The 19,627-nt window shown below is 36.1% G+C and overlaps 4 protein-coding genes across 4 annotated transcripts in view; 1 reads left to right on the top strand and 3 right to left on the bottom strand.

Annotated features, from left to right (window-relative positions):
- Nucleotides 1-40: 40 nt before the first annotated feature.
- LOC100631850 (serine/threonine-protein kinase PAK 1-like) lies at nt 41-7,647 on the bottom strand. Its single transcript, XM_003382620.3, has 14 exons — nt 7,273-7,647; nt 7,036-7,121; nt 6,825-6,984; nt 5,476-5,531; nt 5,261-5,393; nt 4,745-4,819; nt 4,516-4,579; nt 4,045-4,135; nt 3,879-3,977; nt 3,114-3,206; nt 2,402-2,501; nt 1,792-1,988; nt 703-840; nt 41-562 (listed from the first exon to the last, which is right to left on the bottom strand). Exons 1-14 carry the CDS (start codon nt 7,406-7,408, stop codon nt 479-481), a joined length of 1,512 nt encoding a protein of 503 aa, XP_003382668.1. The 5' UTR covers nt 7,409-7,647; the 3' UTR covers nt 41-478.
- Nucleotides 7,648-7,730: 83 nt separating this feature from the next.
- LOC100631976 (thioredoxin domain-containing protein 3 homolog) lies at nt 7,731-11,452 on the top strand. Its single transcript, XM_011404828.2, has 17 exons — nt 7,731-7,831; nt 7,880-7,937; nt 7,989-8,092; nt 8,149-8,220; nt 8,270-8,386; nt 8,528-8,609; nt 8,672-8,754; nt 8,804-8,896; nt 8,957-8,991; nt 9,041-9,160; nt 9,252-9,430; nt 9,486-9,738; nt 9,851-10,005; nt 10,777-10,921; nt 10,988-11,095; nt 11,143-11,258; nt 11,314-11,452. Exons 1-17 carry the CDS (start codon nt 7,802-7,804, stop codon nt 11,352-11,354), a joined length of 1,791 nt encoding a protein of 596 aa, XP_011403130.2. The 5' UTR covers nt 7,731-7,801; the 3' UTR covers nt 11,355-11,452.
- On the bottom strand, nt 11,424-17,588 carry LOC109581088 (sushi, von Willebrand factor type A, EGF and pentraxin domain-containing protein 1-like). The gene is made up of 11 exons (XM_019994867.1): nt 17,256-17,588; nt 16,876-17,076; nt 16,362-16,544; nt 15,535-15,708; nt 15,235-15,408; nt 14,491-14,667; nt 13,962-14,132; nt 13,562-13,735; nt 13,294-13,467; nt 12,744-12,950; nt 11,424-12,620 (listed from the first exon to the last, which is right to left on the bottom strand). The coding sequence occupies exons 1-11, from the start codon at nt 17,575-17,577 to the stop codon at nt 11,530-11,532; spliced, it is 3,048 nt and encodes a 1,015-aa protein (XP_019850426.1). The 5' UTR covers nt 17,578-17,588; the 3' UTR covers nt 11,424-11,529.
- A 1,469-nt stretch (nt 17,589-19,057) lies between these two features.
- LOC105312296 (cullin-4A-like) overlaps nt 19,058-19,627 on the bottom strand; it is a 5,329-nt gene continuing 4,759 nt past the window's right edge. Inside the window, exon 23 of the mRNA XM_019994582.1 lies at nt 19,058-19,292. Coding sequence (XP_019850141.1) covers nt 19,197-19,292 — 96 coding nt within the window. The 3' untranslated portion in view covers nt 19,058-19,196. The remainder of the gene's footprint in view (nt 19,293-19,627) is intronic.

The following is a 19,627-nucleotide window of genomic DNA, read 5'->3' on the forward strand; positions in this document are numbered from 1 at the left end:
TGCTGCAATGATGCCAGAATATTTATTGGTTAGCTAATAATTGCTAGGTTGTCACTCAAAATCATCACATACAACAATTATAATTATTAACAAACAAAAACTAGTAATAATAATAATAATAATAATAATAAGGTGATTGATACATAAAACAAAAAAATTATGATACAATTGAAAATCAAGTGCTGATGCAGCAAAAAACAACAAAAATATTAACTTAACGTTTACATCATCCTAATAACAACAAAACAACAATAATAATAACAATAACTACAATGTGCATATAAGTTACTTATTAAAATAATAACGCTTATTTCGAACAATAAATTATTACGAAAAAAGAAAACACTCTAAAAGGAAAAACTGGTTTTCTTGCAATAAAAAAACTCATAAAGTCAGACGAGAACAAAAAGATGAAAATTCTTGAGGGAGAGAGAGAGGGAGGGAGGGAGAGAAGAGAAGATATATCTGCATGTTCCGTCTAACGCTTTCCTGCCATCTCCTTAGCAGCTATGATAAGTGGTGTAAGGCTTGAAAGTGGAGCAGCTTTCTTTAAAAATACATGCTGCATAACATAATAAAGAGAGAAGAGAGAGAGAGAGAGGGGGGGAGGGAGAGAGAGAGAGAAGAGATAGTAATGATTAAAGGAGATTGTACAAAAAGAGAGAGGGGGAAGTTAGAGGAGACAATTTGTGTTCAAATTACCGTCAATAGTTCGCTAGCTGATCCCCTCTTGTCCACTTCCATTTCCAAACAGCGATCAAGGAAATCACGGAAGACTCTAGAGAGATTCTCTGGATTCTGCAACTCTGGAGTTCCATTGGTGGCTATTAAATATAAGGCCTGTAGGAAAAAGAGATGGGGAATATATGCCATACGCAGTCATGCTATTTTTATAATTGTTAATAATTACAGTTGTCAAACAGTTTAACAAAGGTCTAGACTACAAAGCAACCATCCCCTGGCAAGGGAAGGTAAAACAGGTTGTCCTTCAATACATTTGATCCAGTGGATATGAGCCAATATCTCAATAAAAATAAACACCAGCCACATAAAAAGTCCATTGTATAATACAATTAAATCATAGCTACTGCATTCATTCATTCATTCTACAGTATATACAAAGCTCATGTACATACATCTTTGTGCCTCTATTTCCCTCATAAAGAGGAATCAGCTCAATTTCATCAACAAAAATAACGCGCATTAGTCTCACTTGCCATATATGGTAAGCAACAATTACTACCGTTTTGACTAATTATTCCAAAGACTCGAGAATGCACCAACCGATCAACAGTAAATTACTAACAACAAAAGGTGAGTCTGTGTATGTATAGGAGCTCCAGGCTGTGCTTAACTAATAAACTCTCCCCCTCATACAATAAACCGAAGTCAATGAGCCATGAAGGAGTTGATTCAGTTGACATAAAAATTATTTAAAACATATTACTGTGTATAGGGTATAGTCCTTCAGAGTTTAATTTCATTCTTTTCGTTCTCATTCCTTGTAGAATGAATATTTTCCACAAGAAAAAGGCGTTTCCTCAATGCCACGTGTGCAAAATGACTGCTCAGAACGAAAATAAAACAAACAAAAATTTTTAATCCTGCTTAGAACGAACATTTTTCCAGACAAAATATACCCGCATACGGTATTATTCTATGACTTTTTAAAATGCATTTACACAAGCATGCAATCACAACTATAGCCTATACACTTTTAAATAATACATAAATAATAATAATAATAAATAAATAAGAATACATTTAAATGATCATACATAACAGGCTTACTCTCAGTGGGTTCTCATTTAGATAAGGAGGTTCACCCTCAACCATTTCAATGGCCATTATTCCCAGCGACCATATGTCAACCTTTGGTCCGTATTGTTTCCTAGTTACAACCTCAGGGGCCATCCAGTAGGGTGTGCCAACCATTGTTGATCTCTTGCTCTGCTCAGGAGTGATTTGTGCACAGAAACCAAAATCAGCTAAAAAATACACACAATAATTAATTGATGAGCTATTATCCATGAGCTATTAGACACGTGATAATCACATGCAAGCCTCTCAACTCTATGTAACGTTTTTATAAATAGTAAATAAAACAAAATGTAAGACAAAGCTCAGTGCATAAATGAGTTAAGGTGGATTCTCAATATGATGCATGTGTGTCCGTCACGACTGGAAGTGCTGTATAAACCAATGGGAACATGCGTCAATGCGTCAGATTAGAAAACATTTCTATTCTGACGCATTGACGCATACTCCCATTGGTTTATACAGCACTTCCGGTCATGACGCTAGAGCATGAAAAGCAATGCGTCATATTGAGAATCCACCTTTAGACTCTTTATACAGGGCAAATATGTATAGGTGTGTAAATTGTGTAACCAAGTCTTACTTAGTTTAACTTGTCCGTCCATTCCTAGTAGTATATTGTCACTCTTTATGTCACGATGAATGACGTGGTTATCGTGAAGGAACTTAAGAGCTTGTAAGCACTGAAGGAATGAGAGAGGAGTAGTGTCAAGTTGTGTGCATTGTATCAAAATATGCCAATTTTAAAATGTTATGGTTAATTACTACCCATAACGTGTAACGTTTATATAGTACAGGGGCTTTGGCCTGATTTTTTAGTAATTTTAAAAATTCGTAAAAAATCTAATTTTTATCAGAATCAGCTCAAACTTGGTACACAACTTAAGAACATGTATATGTATCAGGAAAAAATATAAAAATAGAGAATTCTTTTCTAGTCATTTTTGGCAAAATTTGGCCAAAAACCCTGTACTATAGTACAGGGACTTTGGCCTAATTTTTGACTAACTTTAAAAATTCGTAAAAAATCCAATTTTGATTGGAATCCACTCAAACTTTCTACACAACATGAAAACATGTATACGCATTAGGAAAAAATTATAGAAACAAAAAATCATTCCTAGCCATTTTTGATGAAATACCCTGTACTATAGCCCATGGACTTTATAGCCAAATTTTAGCAACTCACAAAATTCATTTTGATGGGAATCGACTCATGATAGCTAGGGCTAATACTAGCATTGTACTTGTTTGCTAACAGTGTGTGTAGTACAAAGTGTCATAATTGTCATTACCTCTCTACAAACAGCTGCTATTTGTCCCTCATTCATACAGGTCTCTGTAACAACATCAGTCAATGAGCCACCAGCAAGATACTCCATTACAACCTACAGCAATAATAACAATAACAATATGCCTATATGATTCAATAATAATGCAGTACAACTTACATGTACATGTACTGTAGCAATCTACTACATGAATGGGTTTCTAGTGAGTGAAATTATTTTTTTATTTCTCTTTCATTGTTGTAATAATTAGAAAAACTTGCTACCTCAATAAGCATACTACACTACACACAGGAAGCAGATAACACAACTGCCAAGTATATATACTGTACATTAACATGTACATTCATGTAGCATCTATAATGTCAGCTAATATATATATGTACATGTATAACTGATTGGCTAAAAAGGGCTGAGAAGGTGACAATAAGCGAGTTAAATGACCCTCTAATTCATTAATAATGGATCTGATCATTAGTACCACTTCTGTTGTTTTGTTCTGATGACAGGGCAGGGAATATCTTTAGATTATTATATTTACAACAGTACAAAGTACAAATTATACCACTTCTCACATACAGTATATGTACATGCATATACATATCACACACACATGTAACATTCCTACCAGTATTCACACGAGCATTGTACATATACATACATTCAATTTTCAAACTGCATGAATTTATACACTAGCTACATGCATATAGTATATTCCCCTAATTTTCTCAACTACAGTCTGTAGTACCACACCCCCCTCTCCTTCCTTACCCATAGCTCTGATTCACCAACAAGATAGCTGTCCAAGAAATTGACTATGTTTGGTTGTTTGATTTCTTTCATGACAATAATCTCATTAATAATAAGTTCCTAAGAGAAGGAAATATGGCCATTAATTATCAAATTATGCTCACAATGTAACAATTAAGTTTAATACCTTTTTGGGTTGTTGCTGAAGGTTCATTTGCTTGATGGCTACTTCATTTCCAGTAGCAATCTCACTAGCTGTATATACTACACCTGAAGCTCTGAGAGAGAGAGGGGGGGAGGGGGAAGGGAGAGGGAGAGAGAGAGAGAGAGAGAGAGAGAGAGAGAGAGAGAGGGGAAGGGAGAGAGAGAGAGAGAGAGAGAACAATATTAGCAGGTATATATGCAAAATCTAACAATTTTGTTTACGCATAAACAATCAATCAAACAACATGCATACAGGAAATAATACAATAAACATTACAATTCAATTTTAAAAAGAAGGATTGCCATATTTGGATATGATAATAATTATGATTCTTATAATAAGAAACACAAACGTAACACAAAAATAAGCAAAAAATTATCATCATAACCATCAGTCATTATCATCATTATTGTTATTATTATTATCATTATTATTATATTCACTAGCTCTTACCCTTGGCCAATTTTCTCCATTTTTGTGTAGCGTTTTGTAGGATCACCAATACTTACAATCTGTCCTGTAGTTGAAAAGAGACACAGAGAATGAAAGAGGAAGCAAAAAGAGAAAGCACAATTTAAAAACTACAAAAGTACATGTACACTAGACCAGAGTACATAAATGTAATATAATGTGTGTGTGTACTCACAAAAGGAAATGGTGTTTCGTGAAGGGTTTCACTTACTTAAATGTGCCAAAACTTCAGCATCAGACATCTTTGGCTTCTTGTCTCTCTTCTGAGCGCCGCCTTGTTGAGCACCTGAAGAGAAAAACAAATAAACAAGACATCAACACAATGGACTTTTAGACCATATACATGTACATGTAGTACAAGTATAAAACTAAAAGGATAGAAAGGAAGCATAACTACGGTAAAAAGGAAGAAAAAGGAAAAATGTGAAAAAGGAAAAGGTATACATACATGTACATGTATATAATTAATTGGAGGGAGGGTAATGAAGTAGAATGGATATGAGTAGTCATGAGATATTCTAACAGTTTAGCTAATAGCTAGTGTATAACACTGCTACCAGGACTGACACTTGGCATTCACACAATTTCATACAATTACATGGACCATGTATGGTAAAATAATAGTACACAGCATATGTACACTATTGAGATTCATGTTACTACATTGTAATAATAGCAGCTGCTACATGTACTCAGAGTGGCACTTGAATGCAACGCTTGGTCTCACCTGCATGTGCAGGTGGTTTTAATGCTGATTTAGGTGGAGGAGTGGGAGGTAGATCTTTGTTCTTTGTGATGGCAGGACGAGGTGGGATAGCAGGAGCAGTCTCGGAACCAGGAGGCTGAGGAGCTGGACGAATCTGAGAGAGAGAGAGTGGGGGGGGGGAGAAGTGAGTAAATAATTATCGAATATTTCAAGAGAGTATGTATAATGTAGCTCACAGGTTGTAGAGGGGTAAAGGTATCCTGAGACAAGTGAGGTCTGGAAGGGGTTGGACCTACCGTTAATAATAAAATATCATAAACCACGAACATAAAATGAATGACATATCCTTCTCTTCCATCCTCAGACTATACACATGTTCATATCACACTATATACACATTTCCCATGCATTACAGTGACATAAGAACACATAACAATTTCCTATTAAATCATGGCATCATAGTGATACTGCAATGTCTAAAAATACTCTAGCACACACAATGTGTAGTGTCTTCCTTAAATGAGATCAATTATATAGTAACCAAACAGGAGCAATAAATAACAAATGAGCCTAGCTGTTACACTATACTAATAGTTATTATTATTAATGCATATATGTAGGCAATACAGGAGTCTGGTTGCATTATTAACATACAGTATATTGCTTTATTAACATGTAGTACATACATGTATGTTACAATACTGATAGTAATAGCATATACTGTATACATGTATATGTACAGTCTGTTGCATGTTGTGTGTGTGAGAGTGTACCATCAACTAAAGGAGGATGCCATATCAACAGCAATTACCAAATAAGGTCATGGTTTGGCTGAACAAGTTGACATCAGCCAATCAACATCATGGCTATGCTACATTGTTCATAATTATTAGTATATTATTAGTATATTAGCATTGTTAAGCTGATACTATACAGTACGTCTGACGTGGCGAAATCAACTCATTATTAATAGTCATCATATAACATACATGCATGTATGCACTCCTGTGTATAAAAGTGGGCTTTATGTGTGTAACACTAACATTCAAAAAGATATGTACACATACATGTATACACACAATACATACATGAAAATACAACAAGATTATCTTCCAATCATACAAATGACCATTTTTATCAATGCATTAGGGGTGGCCCCATAAAAGGAGTGAGGGGATAATTGCCAAGGCCCTATTAATACTGTGTGTATGTGTGTGCATCACTTGTTAGGCTCTAACTCACTAAGAATGAGAACAACAACATATGCTTGGACACACAAACAAGTGATAGCTTTTTTGTACTGGGTGTGTACACAGAATTCAAGGAGACAGCTGCTCCTCTGAGAGGTATCAGGAGGAAAGTGTTGAGTCTGGGTATTATTGATTGATACATTACATTACATGGCATTGCGCATCCCATAGTCATGAGTGATTTCAGGTCTTATCATTAAACTCACTATTTATACAATTTATACTCACACACAAACATAAAATATCATTATTAATATCCAGTTCCTTATTTCCTTCTCTTTCTCTCTCTCTCTTCTATACTGATCCTACTCATTTTACTTTCTCTGTTCTCTTACCGTATCTCTGAGCTGTAAGAAACTTTGGATCGTTGTCACTGTGACTTGACCGTTTTGTCATAAATTCTAAAGCTTTCACTACAGCATCGGGGTTCTTTGCTTTCTCTGCCTGACTGATACCAGAACTATCTAATAGCTTAGCCCATGCTTCGGGCATACCCTAGAGGAGAGAGAGGATAAAAGAGGACGATACTTAGAGCAATGGGCTTACCGTAAATTCTCCCGAAACAGGATCAAATCCAACATGAACGGTGTGTTCGAATCCTGTAGGAGATGATATCTCGAGTTTCTTTGAGTCTAGAGAAAGATAAAGAGATGAGCTTTCATAACTTGGAAATTGTATCAGGTATAAAATATAAAACTTAAAAGAGACTCTGTGTGTGTGTGGACTCATGTGCAGGAGAAAAAGACAGGAAAGGAGCTGAGGTGTGTGAATAGTAGCACATACCACCAGCTGATTTCTTGTCCTTTTTGAAGAAACCAGCTTTCTTGTCGACTGGCCTGCTTCCATTCTTGGCAGGCTCCTTGTCCCTCGTAGAGACGTTCCTTATTGGTGGTATAGGGGGATCATCCATTGTAGCCATGTTGGTAGGGGCAGGAACCAGAGGACCTTAGCGAGACGCGCGGATAGAGAGACAGAGGAAGAGAATGTGTGGTTGAGCTGAATAAGTGCTGGAAGGGAATTAAAAGAGAGCTAACGATGCCGTACTGTAAGTTGTTGAAATATCTGTCTACACAGTAGAGAGAGATGATGTATTGCAGCAGGAGAGAGTTGAATAAAAGCAACTTATTATCGTCCCTAGTCGGCCATTTTCTCTTCCAAGTCACGCTCACTGATAGTGTACGGTGTTATACGGACTCTTTGGTCAATGGATCACGTGATTTTTAAAATAAAGGAGTGGCCATTTTGAGTCACGTGATTTTCTGTTGTCATAGTAACTGCATAACAATTGACCTAGAGTCTAGCTGTGGTCATTATGCCTGGAAAGAAACAGATACAGCTTCAAGTAAGAGGAGACTTGAGATTTGAATAATGAACCTTGCATTGCCAATAGGAAAACTTAGAGACACAAGAGCAATGGAATAATTTCATATCAAAAGAAGGTCTTGCAGGTACTGTACTTATAATGGACAGATGGACAATGTAGTCTTTCACTCTAATAGTTGTTGATGTATATTCTGGATGGTGCGGTCCATGCAAAGCAATCGTTAGTTTGTTTCGCCGGCTTAAGAATGAGATAGGTGATGACCTCCTACGATTTGGATTGGTAAAACATTGTGATAACTTTCTGTGTATTAAACTTTAACTTATGATTACCAACAGGCTAAATCTGATAATGTTGAGGACCTAGAAAAGTACAGGAATAAATCTGAGCCTTGTTTCTTGATGTATTCAGTGAGTACTCACTGATTTATTAGTCAGTACTGTATTCATAATTCAATAGGCTGGTGTTCTTGTGGGGGTGGTGCATGGAGCTCAGGGACCTTTACTGGAGAAAACATTAAAAGATAAACTAGAACATGAGCATAAAGTACTCAAAGGAGAAGTAGAAAGAATTGCAGTAAGCTAAATATCTGCAAATATAATATTTGTGCTATGTAATGTATGTACATGTATGTAATGGGTAGTTTAGTACATGATCAGGTACTGCAATTAGCTATTGTGGCATTGTCCAAGAGTATAAGTAATATAGAAATTATAGGTGGTTGATGAAGCTCTTGGAGAAGTAATTGTAATACCAGGAGATGAGGAAGAAGAAGAAGAAGAAGTGGAACCTGAGCCAGGTAAAATAATAATGCAATGCCTACAGTTTTGATTTTTTTCTCTCTCTTACTCTCTTATTCAGAGCCAGTAAAGAAACAAGTAACAGTCCTAGTTATTAAACCGGATGCAGTTAGAGCTGGCCAGACTGACGATATCATAGAAAAAGTATAGTGCATGTACATTAAAAGCATTATTGAGTCCATGCATACTGTAGCTGAAAGAGAAAGGATATGAAATACTAACTCAAGAAGAGAGACAACTAACAAAAGAAGAAGCTGCAGAATTTTACAAACAACATGAAGATAAAGTATAAGCTCATTTTATATGTACATGAATAATATTTAATGCATTGCTTATAATCATGTAGGATCATTTTGAAGAATTGATTGACTTTATGAGCAGGTAAGAGGAATGATAATAATATTTCTGATTTCACACTCTCTGTCTTTAGCGGTCCATGCATGACACTAGTCCTTAGTAAAGGTGACACTGGTGAAGGTGTCATTCAAGAAGTAAGGGACTTCCTTGGTCCTAAAGATGTTGAAAAGGCAAAAGAAGAATCACCTGATAGGTACACACTATAAGCATAGATAATGATAGCATTTGTATACATGCAATCACATACAAGTATATGTACTCATTTTTAATTTTTATGTACACAGTTTGCGTGCATTATATGGAACTGATAATAAAGAGAATGCACTCCATGCCAGTGACTCACATGAAACTGCTGCAAGAGAATTGGCATTCTTCTTTCCTAAATTTGATGTTCCTGGAGCTGGCCCTACCATCCAACGCACGCTAGCACTAATAAGACCACTTGCTCTACAAGAACATAAAGGTACAAGTTGTAATAGGGCCAAAATTAGGCATAATTTTAAATTTTTCATTATCAGATGCTATTCTAACTAAGATTGAGGAAGCTGGTTTCAAGATAGCACTAAGTAAAGAACTCACACTGACAAAGGAGCAGGCAGCAGAGTTTTACAAAGATCAACAAGACAAAGACTACTTTGATTCATTGTGTACTCACATGTCCTCAGGACCTGTACTTGCACTATGTCTAGCAAGACAAGATGCTATAACAAGATGGAGGGAACTAATAGGACCAACTGAACTAGACAAAGCAAAGGAAGACTCACCAGAATCGTAAGACAATAACTGCACCTGCACAATGTGCAATGATAGTATATATACATTTACATGTACATGTAGCTAGCAGCATCATCCTTGTGCATTGAGTGTTTTCTCTCTCCCTTAGTTTAAGAGCACAGTATGCACCAGTGGATGATAATATTCCTTTCAATCAGCTTCATGGAACTGACAGTGAAGTGGAGACCACTAAGGAGTTGGAGTTCTTCTTTCCAACTCAACAGACAGTTGCTGTAGTTAAACCAAATGCTTTGAGTGAGAAAGGTACAAATCTTTAAAGGGTAACTTCAGTGCATTTTTGAGATATTTTTTTTATTTGCTTAATATGATTGCCTGACCATACTAATGATGTGTTCCAACTCCCATTGTCTGAAAAAAATTATTCACTGAGATATGAGCCTTCAAAAATGCCCATTTTCCCTTCCTGCCAGGTTACTTCCTGTCAGTGGGTGTGGCTAAACGTGACGTCACTAGAGGGATAGCTGCAGCTAAATCCATTCCTTTATAGGGGGAAATAATCCTTTATTCTCATGCCTAGTAACGTAATAGCACTAATTTAAAGATTGGAATCATTAGCTTTCATTATTCTAAGCATGCAACTGCAAGAAAAAGTCATAATACCACACTTTGGTGAATCTTCTTGTTAGCTATTTTGTGTACTTTTCTTACAGTTTTATGCTTAGAATAATGAAAGCTAATGATCCCAATGTTTAAATTAGTGCTATTACATTACAAGCCATGAGAATAAAGGATTATTTCCCCCTATAAAGGAATGGATTTAGCTACAGCTATCCGTCCAGTGACGTCACGTTTAGCCACACCCACCGACAGGAAGTAACCTGGCAGAAAGGAAAAATGGGCATTTTTGAAGGCTCATATCTCAGTGAATAATTTTTTTCAGACAATGGGAGTTGGAACACATCATTAGTATAGTCAGGCAATCATATTAAGCAAATAAAAAAAATATCTCAAAAATGCACTGAAGTTACCCTTTAAAGATTGCAACGGCTGACATTTGTGACACTATTATTTCAGAGAATATTGTTAAGAAGATAGAGGAGAGTGGTTTTAAAGTCTCCCTCTCCAAAGAGCAGCAACTGACAAAGGAAATTGCTGAGCAACTGTATGCCGATCATAAAGATAGTGAATTCTTTAATGAGCTCACTGACTTCATGAGCAGGTAATATATTCCTTTTATAAGCATGTGCACATGCATTTACATGCACTATGTTTATGATTCTAACAGTGGTCCATCATTATTCATGGTCCTTACAAGAGAGGATGCTGTTATGGGATGGAGAGCACTCATGGGGCCTACTGATCCTGAAGAGGCCAAACAATCACAACCTGAATCGTAAGCTTGATAGTATTTCTTTCTTTATATTGTTCCACTTGAATCAGATTGAGGGCATTGTTTGGCGAGGACAAGTTAAAAAATGCTGTTCATGGAAGTTCCAATGTTGAGAATGCAGCTAAGATTATTCCTGTTGTATTTGGTGAAGAAGCAATTGCAACAGGCAAGGAATACTTGTTATTATACTTAGAAGTTAGCTGATACTTTTGTTACTATAGATAATAATGAAGATGAAACACAACAACAGACAACTGATTAACATAACACTCACATGTAGATTCATTATCAACAAAGATTATTATAATTACATGTACATGTATTTGCTAAATTAATATCATAGTACAATCATAATTAAAATAGACATTATTATAGAGCTTGATACATAAATTAATTATAAATAAAGCTGGTAGTATAATGTTATAATTTTGTCTTCATCATTGAGGATTGTACAGAAAATGACATATAGACTTCACTAATGCTTTCTCTTGAGCACTCAATTCTAGTCTCTCCAAAAACTCATCTTGTACAGGACAAAGGTGAATTAAACCTGGGCCATCATGAATAAAGCTATCATCACCATCGCTCTTGCTTGAAGCAACAAAAGATGTTCTTCTTTTCTCTCTTCCTGTTATACTATCCACCGGTTCACCATATTCCACGCTAACATTGAAAGGCAAGTGGCTGGAATCATGATATTGATGCAAAGTGAATTGATCTGGCTCTGTGAGCAATAACAATGTACTATCATCAGCATAACGTGCTCTCAAGTGTCCCTCACTGAGAGACTGCCAGCGATACCATACACTATCAATGAATGATAGTATGAGAAGATAGAGTGGATCATTAGTGGGAGTCACTTCATCAAGATCACACATTGTACCACCAATAGAGCATCTCACAGTCAGGAAAGGTATCGTTAAAAATCTAAAAAATCTCTGAAACAAAGATGCTGGCTGAACCAATACTTCACCCTCGAGCTCCGAACGACTCAAGAGAGGCGTGGCACCACCATACTCCCTTCGAAGACACTTCATTTTGCCTTGAGAAACAACTTTAAATTTTCCTTGTCTAAACGGACCCTCATTCACACACTTTGTCGCTGGATTTGACGAGTTTCCAAATCCTTGTGAAGAAGAGTTGAAGACAGGGTTCTGGTAAGGGGTCTGGTGCAGTAGTGTCCAGTCCCAGTATGGAATGTACAGGTTTGGGTTCACCAGTCTCAGCATGTCCTCATACTGGTGCAAGTAGTAGCGGTTCCATGGTAAGAAATGAGTGTTTGAGGGTTCTAGACTTTGAGACAGGGTCCGGGACGTATTCCGATACCTAATCATTAGGTTCCTGTATAGCGGCTGATAGAGAGGGTCGCTGGAGAGTGTCTTGACTGCCGTGATGTACTCCTCTCTCTGCTGGCTGGTCAGGTTAAGCCAGTCCTGTCTGTAGCGGTGACAATTGGTGAGAGTGCCATTAGAACAGAGACACATTCTGCCAGCAGAGTCCATCATCTTTTCTGGTCCAGTGCATGTTACTACACAAAAACAATAATAATATTAAAATTTTATGGTACATGTAGATTCAGCCGTACTACATTACATGTACATTCAATGACACATACAATAATGGTAATTCATTTGTGAACATTAATGCTTACAATTTCTAGCTACACATGTGACTGGATCTCCGGACCATTTTCCATTAGTTTGGCACTTTCTGGCACTAGAGCCTTGCAGGTCAAACTCATCACTGCATATGTGATACACTACTGATCCAATGGGAACTGATGATGATGAGACTGCAGTTGGGATTGTCACTCTACGACTGTTGGATGGGACTTCAAGACTAGGACATGATGTTATTCCTACACATTACAATGATAAAATAGTAAGTTGGTACTGTACAAAGATAAAATTAGCAGCTAGTATTTAATTGAAGGTACAGTACATGCAGGGCTTCCCACAGGACTTTGGCATAGTACTCATGCAGGTTCTTGTCAGCGTACTACATGTACACGTATACAGGAAAAATCGCTATAAAATTAACTTTTTACAAATTTTTCTAATACATGTACATGCTCTTATGTTGTGTAGCAAGTTTGAGCTGATTACAATAAAAATGCATACTTTTTTTAGTTCACTTGGTCTACTCTGTGAGAAACTCTGGGTACGTGTACATGTAGCTAGTACATGTATAAAATTTCATACTTTTGCATGTTGGGGTTGATCTGGTCCAGTTTCCAGTGTCCATACAGAATCTTATTGAAGGCCCTTGAAGTTTATAGCCATCTTGACAAGTGTACGTTGCTATTGATGTGAATATGGTACCAGTAAAATTGACGTTGCCATTGAGAATAGCTGGTGGCCTTCCGCAATCAATAACTAATAGAAAATTAAAAAAAAAACAAAATATAAATGCATGTAAGCATGAAAGAAATAAAAGAGGCAAAAGTGTTTGGAAAGGAATAAAGCTAACTTTCACAGGTTGGTGTGTTCCCGCTCCATTTTCCTTCCACTGTACAAACTCTTATTTCCAATCCTTTGAGTTCAAACCCAGTTTCACACCTGTACCTTGCTGAACGAGCTAGTGTAGTACCAGAGTAAATAACAACACCGTTCTCTACTTCAGGAGGTGGACCACAATTGACAGCTACAGAAATAAGAATGTAAAATGTAAATGTAGTAAAATAAGTACTTATTTTGGAGAATCTGTACAATTTTTAAAATGAGCTCATTTTTACTATGCTTTCCGATACTGCACATGTACAGGTATACATATTACATGTACATGTACATGTCAATAAGCTCTCACTCTCCTTCTTTTTCCCTCCTTCCTCTTCGCACATGTGTGCATATGTACATGTACATGCACTTACGTTGGCAGAAATATTGGAGTGGAGACCATGTTCCATCTTCCCTACAGTACCTGGTTCCATTCCCAAGCATAAAGTATCCGGGTATGCAGTAATACTTGGCCACTGAACCAAATGTTGTATTACTAACTATCACCCTGGAGTTGTTACCAGATTCGGGTGTACCACAATCAGCTACAAGAAGCAAAATAATAAAGAATAATTACATGGAGATCAAGTGCCAATTTTATTTTTGCACCATGAACTGTATAAGTTGCAAAAACTGTAGCACATGTACATATGTGTACATGTACATGTATATGACGTGTACATGTATAATTGTGCGTGTGAAAATGAAAAAAAAAAAAGGAAAGGGACTAGATGCAATTAAATATTAAGAAATAGACACAGCTATTATAGCGTTTAGTCAACACAGACATCATACACTATAAACTTATTAACAAAATATGTAACGCAACTTTCTCTAATCTCCTCTCCCCTAGAGTGCATGTCTAACTTATCTCCCCCTCTCTCTCTTTCTTTCTTTCCTTACCAACACATGTCACTTGAGTATCAGTCCAGGTCCCATCAGCTTGACACTTTACCTTTGGGTTTCCACCCATTAACTGGAACCTGTCATTACAGTAGTAGGTGGCAACAGAGTTAATGGTTGTTGCAGTAACAGAAACATTTCCATTAGGCAGTGCAGGTGGAGAAAGACAATTAACAACTACAAAAATGTAAAAATGTAATGTTAGCACTACTAGTATAGGCATAGCATTATTATCAGAATAAATCCAACAAAATATATTCAATGATAATAATAACAATATCTACAAGCTCAATCAATAATCGCTACAGTACATATTCTGTGCAATAGTGTGACTATGTAGCCTGTAGGTATATAAGAATGTCTCTCTCATTAGAGACAAAGCAATTGATTACAGAGCAGTAGGAGTACTTCCTTTCTTCCATTAGACAGTGTGACTGGAACTAGCACAAAACCAAACAAACCAGTAACACTAAGACGGTACATTTAACAACAAAGAATACATTGTTTGATCACTTAAGTTTGACTTAGGTCACAGCAAAAACACTAGCCCAGACTGACTCAGAATCATGCAATAGAATACATGTACATGTATAAACTATTATTAAATACTAGTACATGTACATGTATATACAAATTATATTATATTAAATTTAGTGCATGTACACATATACATGTAAAATTTATGTGTGCAATGTATGTTCATGTACATTGTATATTTAATATAGAATACTATATAGTCTGTACCTTCACAGTAAGGTGCTGGTGGGACCCATTGTGCATTCTCTGTACATCTTCTAAACTCAGGTCCATTCCTCATGTATCCAGTATTGCAGGCATACCTTGCTGTTGCATTGTATTGAGCAGTAGTGTAATAGACACGACCATTGAAGGGTCTGATAGGCTGAGGACACTTAACAACTAAAATAATACAACACTAATTAATAAAGTATTAATAACAATAAATGCAATTTTTATCTCCATTATTTTGCATACAAGTGTATGTACATGTATATTAAAATACTGCCCCTTGATTTTTTTGCTTACTTTCACATCTTACTCTCACTGGATACCACTGGCCACTGGATTTACAGGTAATGGTGTTCTTGCCAATCATATGGTAGCCAGTGTGGCAGGTATACTTGACAACTGATTGATACACGGTAGTAGTGAACTGGAAGACACCATGATATATGGATGGAGGGGGACCACAATCAACAACTGAAGGGAGAAAGAGAGAGGGGGAGAGATAATTAAAGTGTTGGTCAGTAACAACAGCATTGTATCACCAAAAACATTATCACTGATTAATCACATTATACTCTATTAAGAATACATCATGTTGTAGGATTATTACATTAAGTGTTTAATGCATACAAATATTCATTGTCAATCCTAGTCGTATGAGTCTGTTGGCAATGAGAGGACAATGTTTACTATCAGTAGATAACTTGATCTCCTGTGACTGTCCACACATCACTGGTTTCTATTTAAGGAGGAGCACCATTTGCCGTCATGCACTATTAAAAGGAGTGGGCCACACACATGTACAGTGTATTGAGTATCATAGCAGCGCATGAGCAGGTGGTGCTCCCCATTTTTGACTCGTTAAACTGTTTGCAAATACAAACCAAATTTTGGCACGTCAAGCAAATAATGTGATTAGGGAAATATTCAATGAGATCTTGAGTGGGCAAGGTAATGGGATGCTGGTGTTGAAGAAGCACTCATAATGAACACACTTAATGCATTAACCTGAGTATGCTTGTATATGTACATGTAGGTTGAGTAGTATTCACTATTTATGGCCTGAGCTATTGGGTACATGTATACACACACACATAATCTTGTACACACATTAGGTGGTGACTTACTCTGACATTGTGGCCAACCAGTCGACCATTCTCCAGTTGATGTACAAGTTATTTCTTCATCAGTCCCTGGTGGTAGTCGGTATCCTTTGGAACAACTAAACCTTCCAGTATCACCCTCCAGTGTACCCGTCAATACAAGATTAGTGTTGGGAGCTAGAGTCTGTAAACTGCACTTTTTCCTCCCTAGACAATAATCAATGCATGTACATTATGCAGAATTATTGATATAATATGCATGCACATGTATAGACTGTCCTGGGGTAATATGGTGAGATGAGGAGTCTGTTTAATTTAGTCCTTGTTTGAGTGTGTTTGTATGCATGGTTAGAGATAAAGCTTTACAGAGTGAAAGCCAAGGACACAACAATTCATTAGTGCTACTCAAAATAATGCTTTAAAAATCACCACCCAATTAATGAAGCTCACAAGTGCATGATATAATGTGAAGCTTGGGTTTGTTTATTCATGCACATTCTCATTAAAGAAAGAATAGGAGGAAATGATATTTCCTTACTTCTACACTCAAGTGGTGTTCCACTCCACTTCTTATCAATGCACTTCAGTATACTGTCTCCAGAGTCTGGCATGAACTTGTAGTCATCACATGCAAACACTTGAACTGATTTAAGATCAGACTTCAGTTCAACTGCATAGCGACCGGGTTTAGGAGCCTTGGGACCTTTAGTGCTGCATTTGAAATCTTTTTGATACTTTTCTAAAGAACAATAAGAAATGAGTTACATACTGTATGAGGGTGCTGATAGGTACAGAGATCATAGCTAATAAGGTCCTGCAATCTTACATGATGTAAGTGTACAAAAATTTTGTTAAGTTTAAAGTGCTTCAAAGTGCAATGAGCATGCATGCAGTCATCTCTTGGTATTTTATACTTACTATGAACACAAACTGGAATATGATCAGACCATGTGGCAGCAATGGAGCTTGAGGACTTAGTTCTCTTCTCTTCAAATTGACAAGTCAGTGTATCAGAGCCAACCAAAACAAATCCCTCATAGCATCCAAAAGTGACAGAAGCTCCAATACTAAAATCATATCCGGTCCTGTCTCCATAGCTAGGTTTACCAGGATCCTTGCATGCAAAGGAGAGCTCTCCTACTGGATAATAGGGTGATCCTTCATGAAGCAATGCTGCACCATCAGTGAGGCTGAGTGAGTGGAGCATCCATAGGAAAATAAAAGAGACACTGTATCTCATAATAATAATAGGAATTACTGTATATATAAAGAGAAAAGAATAGAATAGCTATAGAACATAAAATTAATATTGCTACAACTTACTTGTATTATAATAGCAAAGAAGTATTACTTGCAAATTGTAACTGACTCAACTGAAGAACAGTCTTGAGCTTATATACTGAAGCAATACCACCACCTACTCATATGAGCACACACCCACACACTACAAAGACAAATTAAACTTTTTAATTGGCCTTTACTTGGAAGGTATAAACAACTGACCATAACTGATGATCACAAGGAAAAGAGAGGGAGTGAAGACCAGTGGGCATAGACAATATTAGGAATCATTAAGAGACCAAAATTTTATAGGATAGACTTACTTACATGTACATAATGAACACAGCACAGAAACCAGTCACACTGTGTAGTAAACACTAGCCATTTACTATCTAACATAATTAAGTTGAGTCCAATATAGAATCATTGGAACATGCTTAAACCTTTATTTGAAATTTTTAAAAAGTAAAGCTTTGCCTAAGGGCAAGAGTAGATAATTTACTTTTGCTTAAGGGAGTCCACTGTTATTATAATAATTCAATGATAGACTAATTAATGAAGTGATGCATCACTATCAGTCATAGAGTGCTAACAAATCAGAACTATCACCTGATACAGTACTTATGACTGAAGTCTATACAGTACAAAAATGAATATTAAGCTACATTACATCATTATCCAGAATTTACAGGCCAACCAATGCTTGTTAATGAACCACAGAAGGAAGGAGAGAACTACATCAGAGCAGTGGTTAACCAGAATATAACATCATCAAGCATGCTCAGCAGCTACAGCATATAATGCTTTAGTATCTTGAGAGTGTACATTTTACTGTATCCAATGTAAAGGGACTGCAATGACACACTACATGTGCACTGAGAATCAACTTAACAGCATATGGATCAAATGGGAAATTTAACTTTGATGAGCTATTCACATTTAAAAAATGACAGAATTAAAGGTAACTATGATGTCAGCCAACAAGTTTATAGTTACATGTACATATGTAGAAACAGACTGCTTTTTAAAATATTTACACTGTACATGTGGGTTATGATGATAATACTATTAGATACTTCTGATAATAATAATAGTTACATTACATGTTTAGCCAGTTTGATTGGACTTCATCAAAACAGTCACTGGAAGTTGTGGCTTAAAAGAATCAATCAAAAATGTAGACAGGAAAACAACAGCTTCATTTGAGACAGTGTGGTACTCTCGCAAAACAAAACAAAATCCAACACACCTACATGTATGTGTACGTGTACGCATGTACAGGTACTATAGAGGCATAGGCATACAAAATACATGCACAAGCTTGTACGTAGACAGAATACATGTGCCTTTTATTATTAATTTATTATTATTATTATTATTATTATTATTATTATTGTCATTATGATAATACTAATGAGCAAATGAAAGAGAGAAAGATATACACAATAATGATAATAAGAAGAAGAATAATACTGGAGAGGAGATAAAGTTCACAGATGATATTAAGTTAATGAGAGAGAAAATAGAGAGATATATATGCTAACACAAATACATACATACATACATACAATCATTATATTAAGCAATATACTCGTATATACCAGTATTCTCTTCATTCCTTCTTATGTAATCACGTTCTATTAGACTCTCTATCCTCTTCTTTAGATCTGAGGCCTAAAGTAAGAATGCGATTAAGTGGATGTGTTTACTCTAACAGTTGATTGATACTCCATTAAACAACTTAAACAAAAATGCTAGTACTGCAATTATTTGTCGGAGCATCTCATTTTTAATATGAGGTAAATTGACATTATGACTACAGTGGCAATTATACAAATGAAATAACATAATAATAATAATAATAACAATAAACCTGACCTACATGTACATGTAACATTACTATATACATGTAATTGTGTTATTAATTAAATAATAACAATAATTGCGTTTGTTTTCTTATAATTATTATAAAGAGCTACATGTGTACTGTACAATACAATGTACAATGA

Source organism: Amphimedon queenslandica, unplaced genomic scaffold (genome assembly GCF_000090795.2).
Source record: "Amphimedon queenslandica unplaced genomic scaffold, v1.1 AMPQUscaffold_13520, whole genome shotgun sequence".
Lineage (NCBI taxonomy): Eukaryota > Metazoa > Porifera > Demospongiae > Haplosclerida > Niphatidae > Amphimedon > Amphimedon queenslandica.

Excerpts from the sequence above, each read along its gene's own strand:
- LOC109581088 (XM_019994867.1), bottom strand. The coding sequence starts at position 17,577 with ATGAGATACAGTGTCTCTTTTATTTTCCTATGGATGCTCCACTCACTC. Across the intron at positions 17,077-17,255 it reads TATTCCAGTTTGTGTTCATA|AAAAGTATCAAAAAGATTTC; the intron begins GTAAGTATAAAA and ends ATTGTTCTTTAG. Across the intron at positions 14,668-15,234 it reads ACCAGCACCTTACTGTGAAG|TTGTTAATTGTCTTTCTCCA; the intron begins GTACAGACTATA and ends ACATTTTTGTAG.
- LOC100631850 (XM_003382620.3), bottom strand. The coding sequence starts at position 7,408 with ATGGCTACAATGGATGATCCCCCTATACCACCAATAAGGAACGTCTCT. Across the intron at positions 2,502-3,113 it reads TAGCAGCTGTTTGTAGAGAG|TGCTTACAAGCTCTTAAGTT; the intron begins GTAATGACAATT and ends TCATTCCTTCAG. Across the intron at positions 841-1,791 it reads TAAATGAGAACCCACTGAGA|GCCTTATATTTAATAGCCAC; the intron begins GTAAGCCTGTTA and ends TTTTTCCTACAG.
- LOC100631976 (XM_011404828.2), top strand. The coding sequence starts at position 7,802 with ATGCCTGGAAAGAAACAGATACAGCTTCAA. Across the intron at positions 10,006-10,776 it reads AAATGCTTTGAGTGAGAAAG|AGAATATTGTTAAGAAGATA; the intron begins GTACAAATCTTT and ends CTATTATTTCAG. Across the intron at positions 10,922-10,987 it reads CTCACTGACTTCATGAGCAG|TGGTCCATCATTATTCATGG; the intron begins GTAATATATTCC and ends TGATTCTAACAG.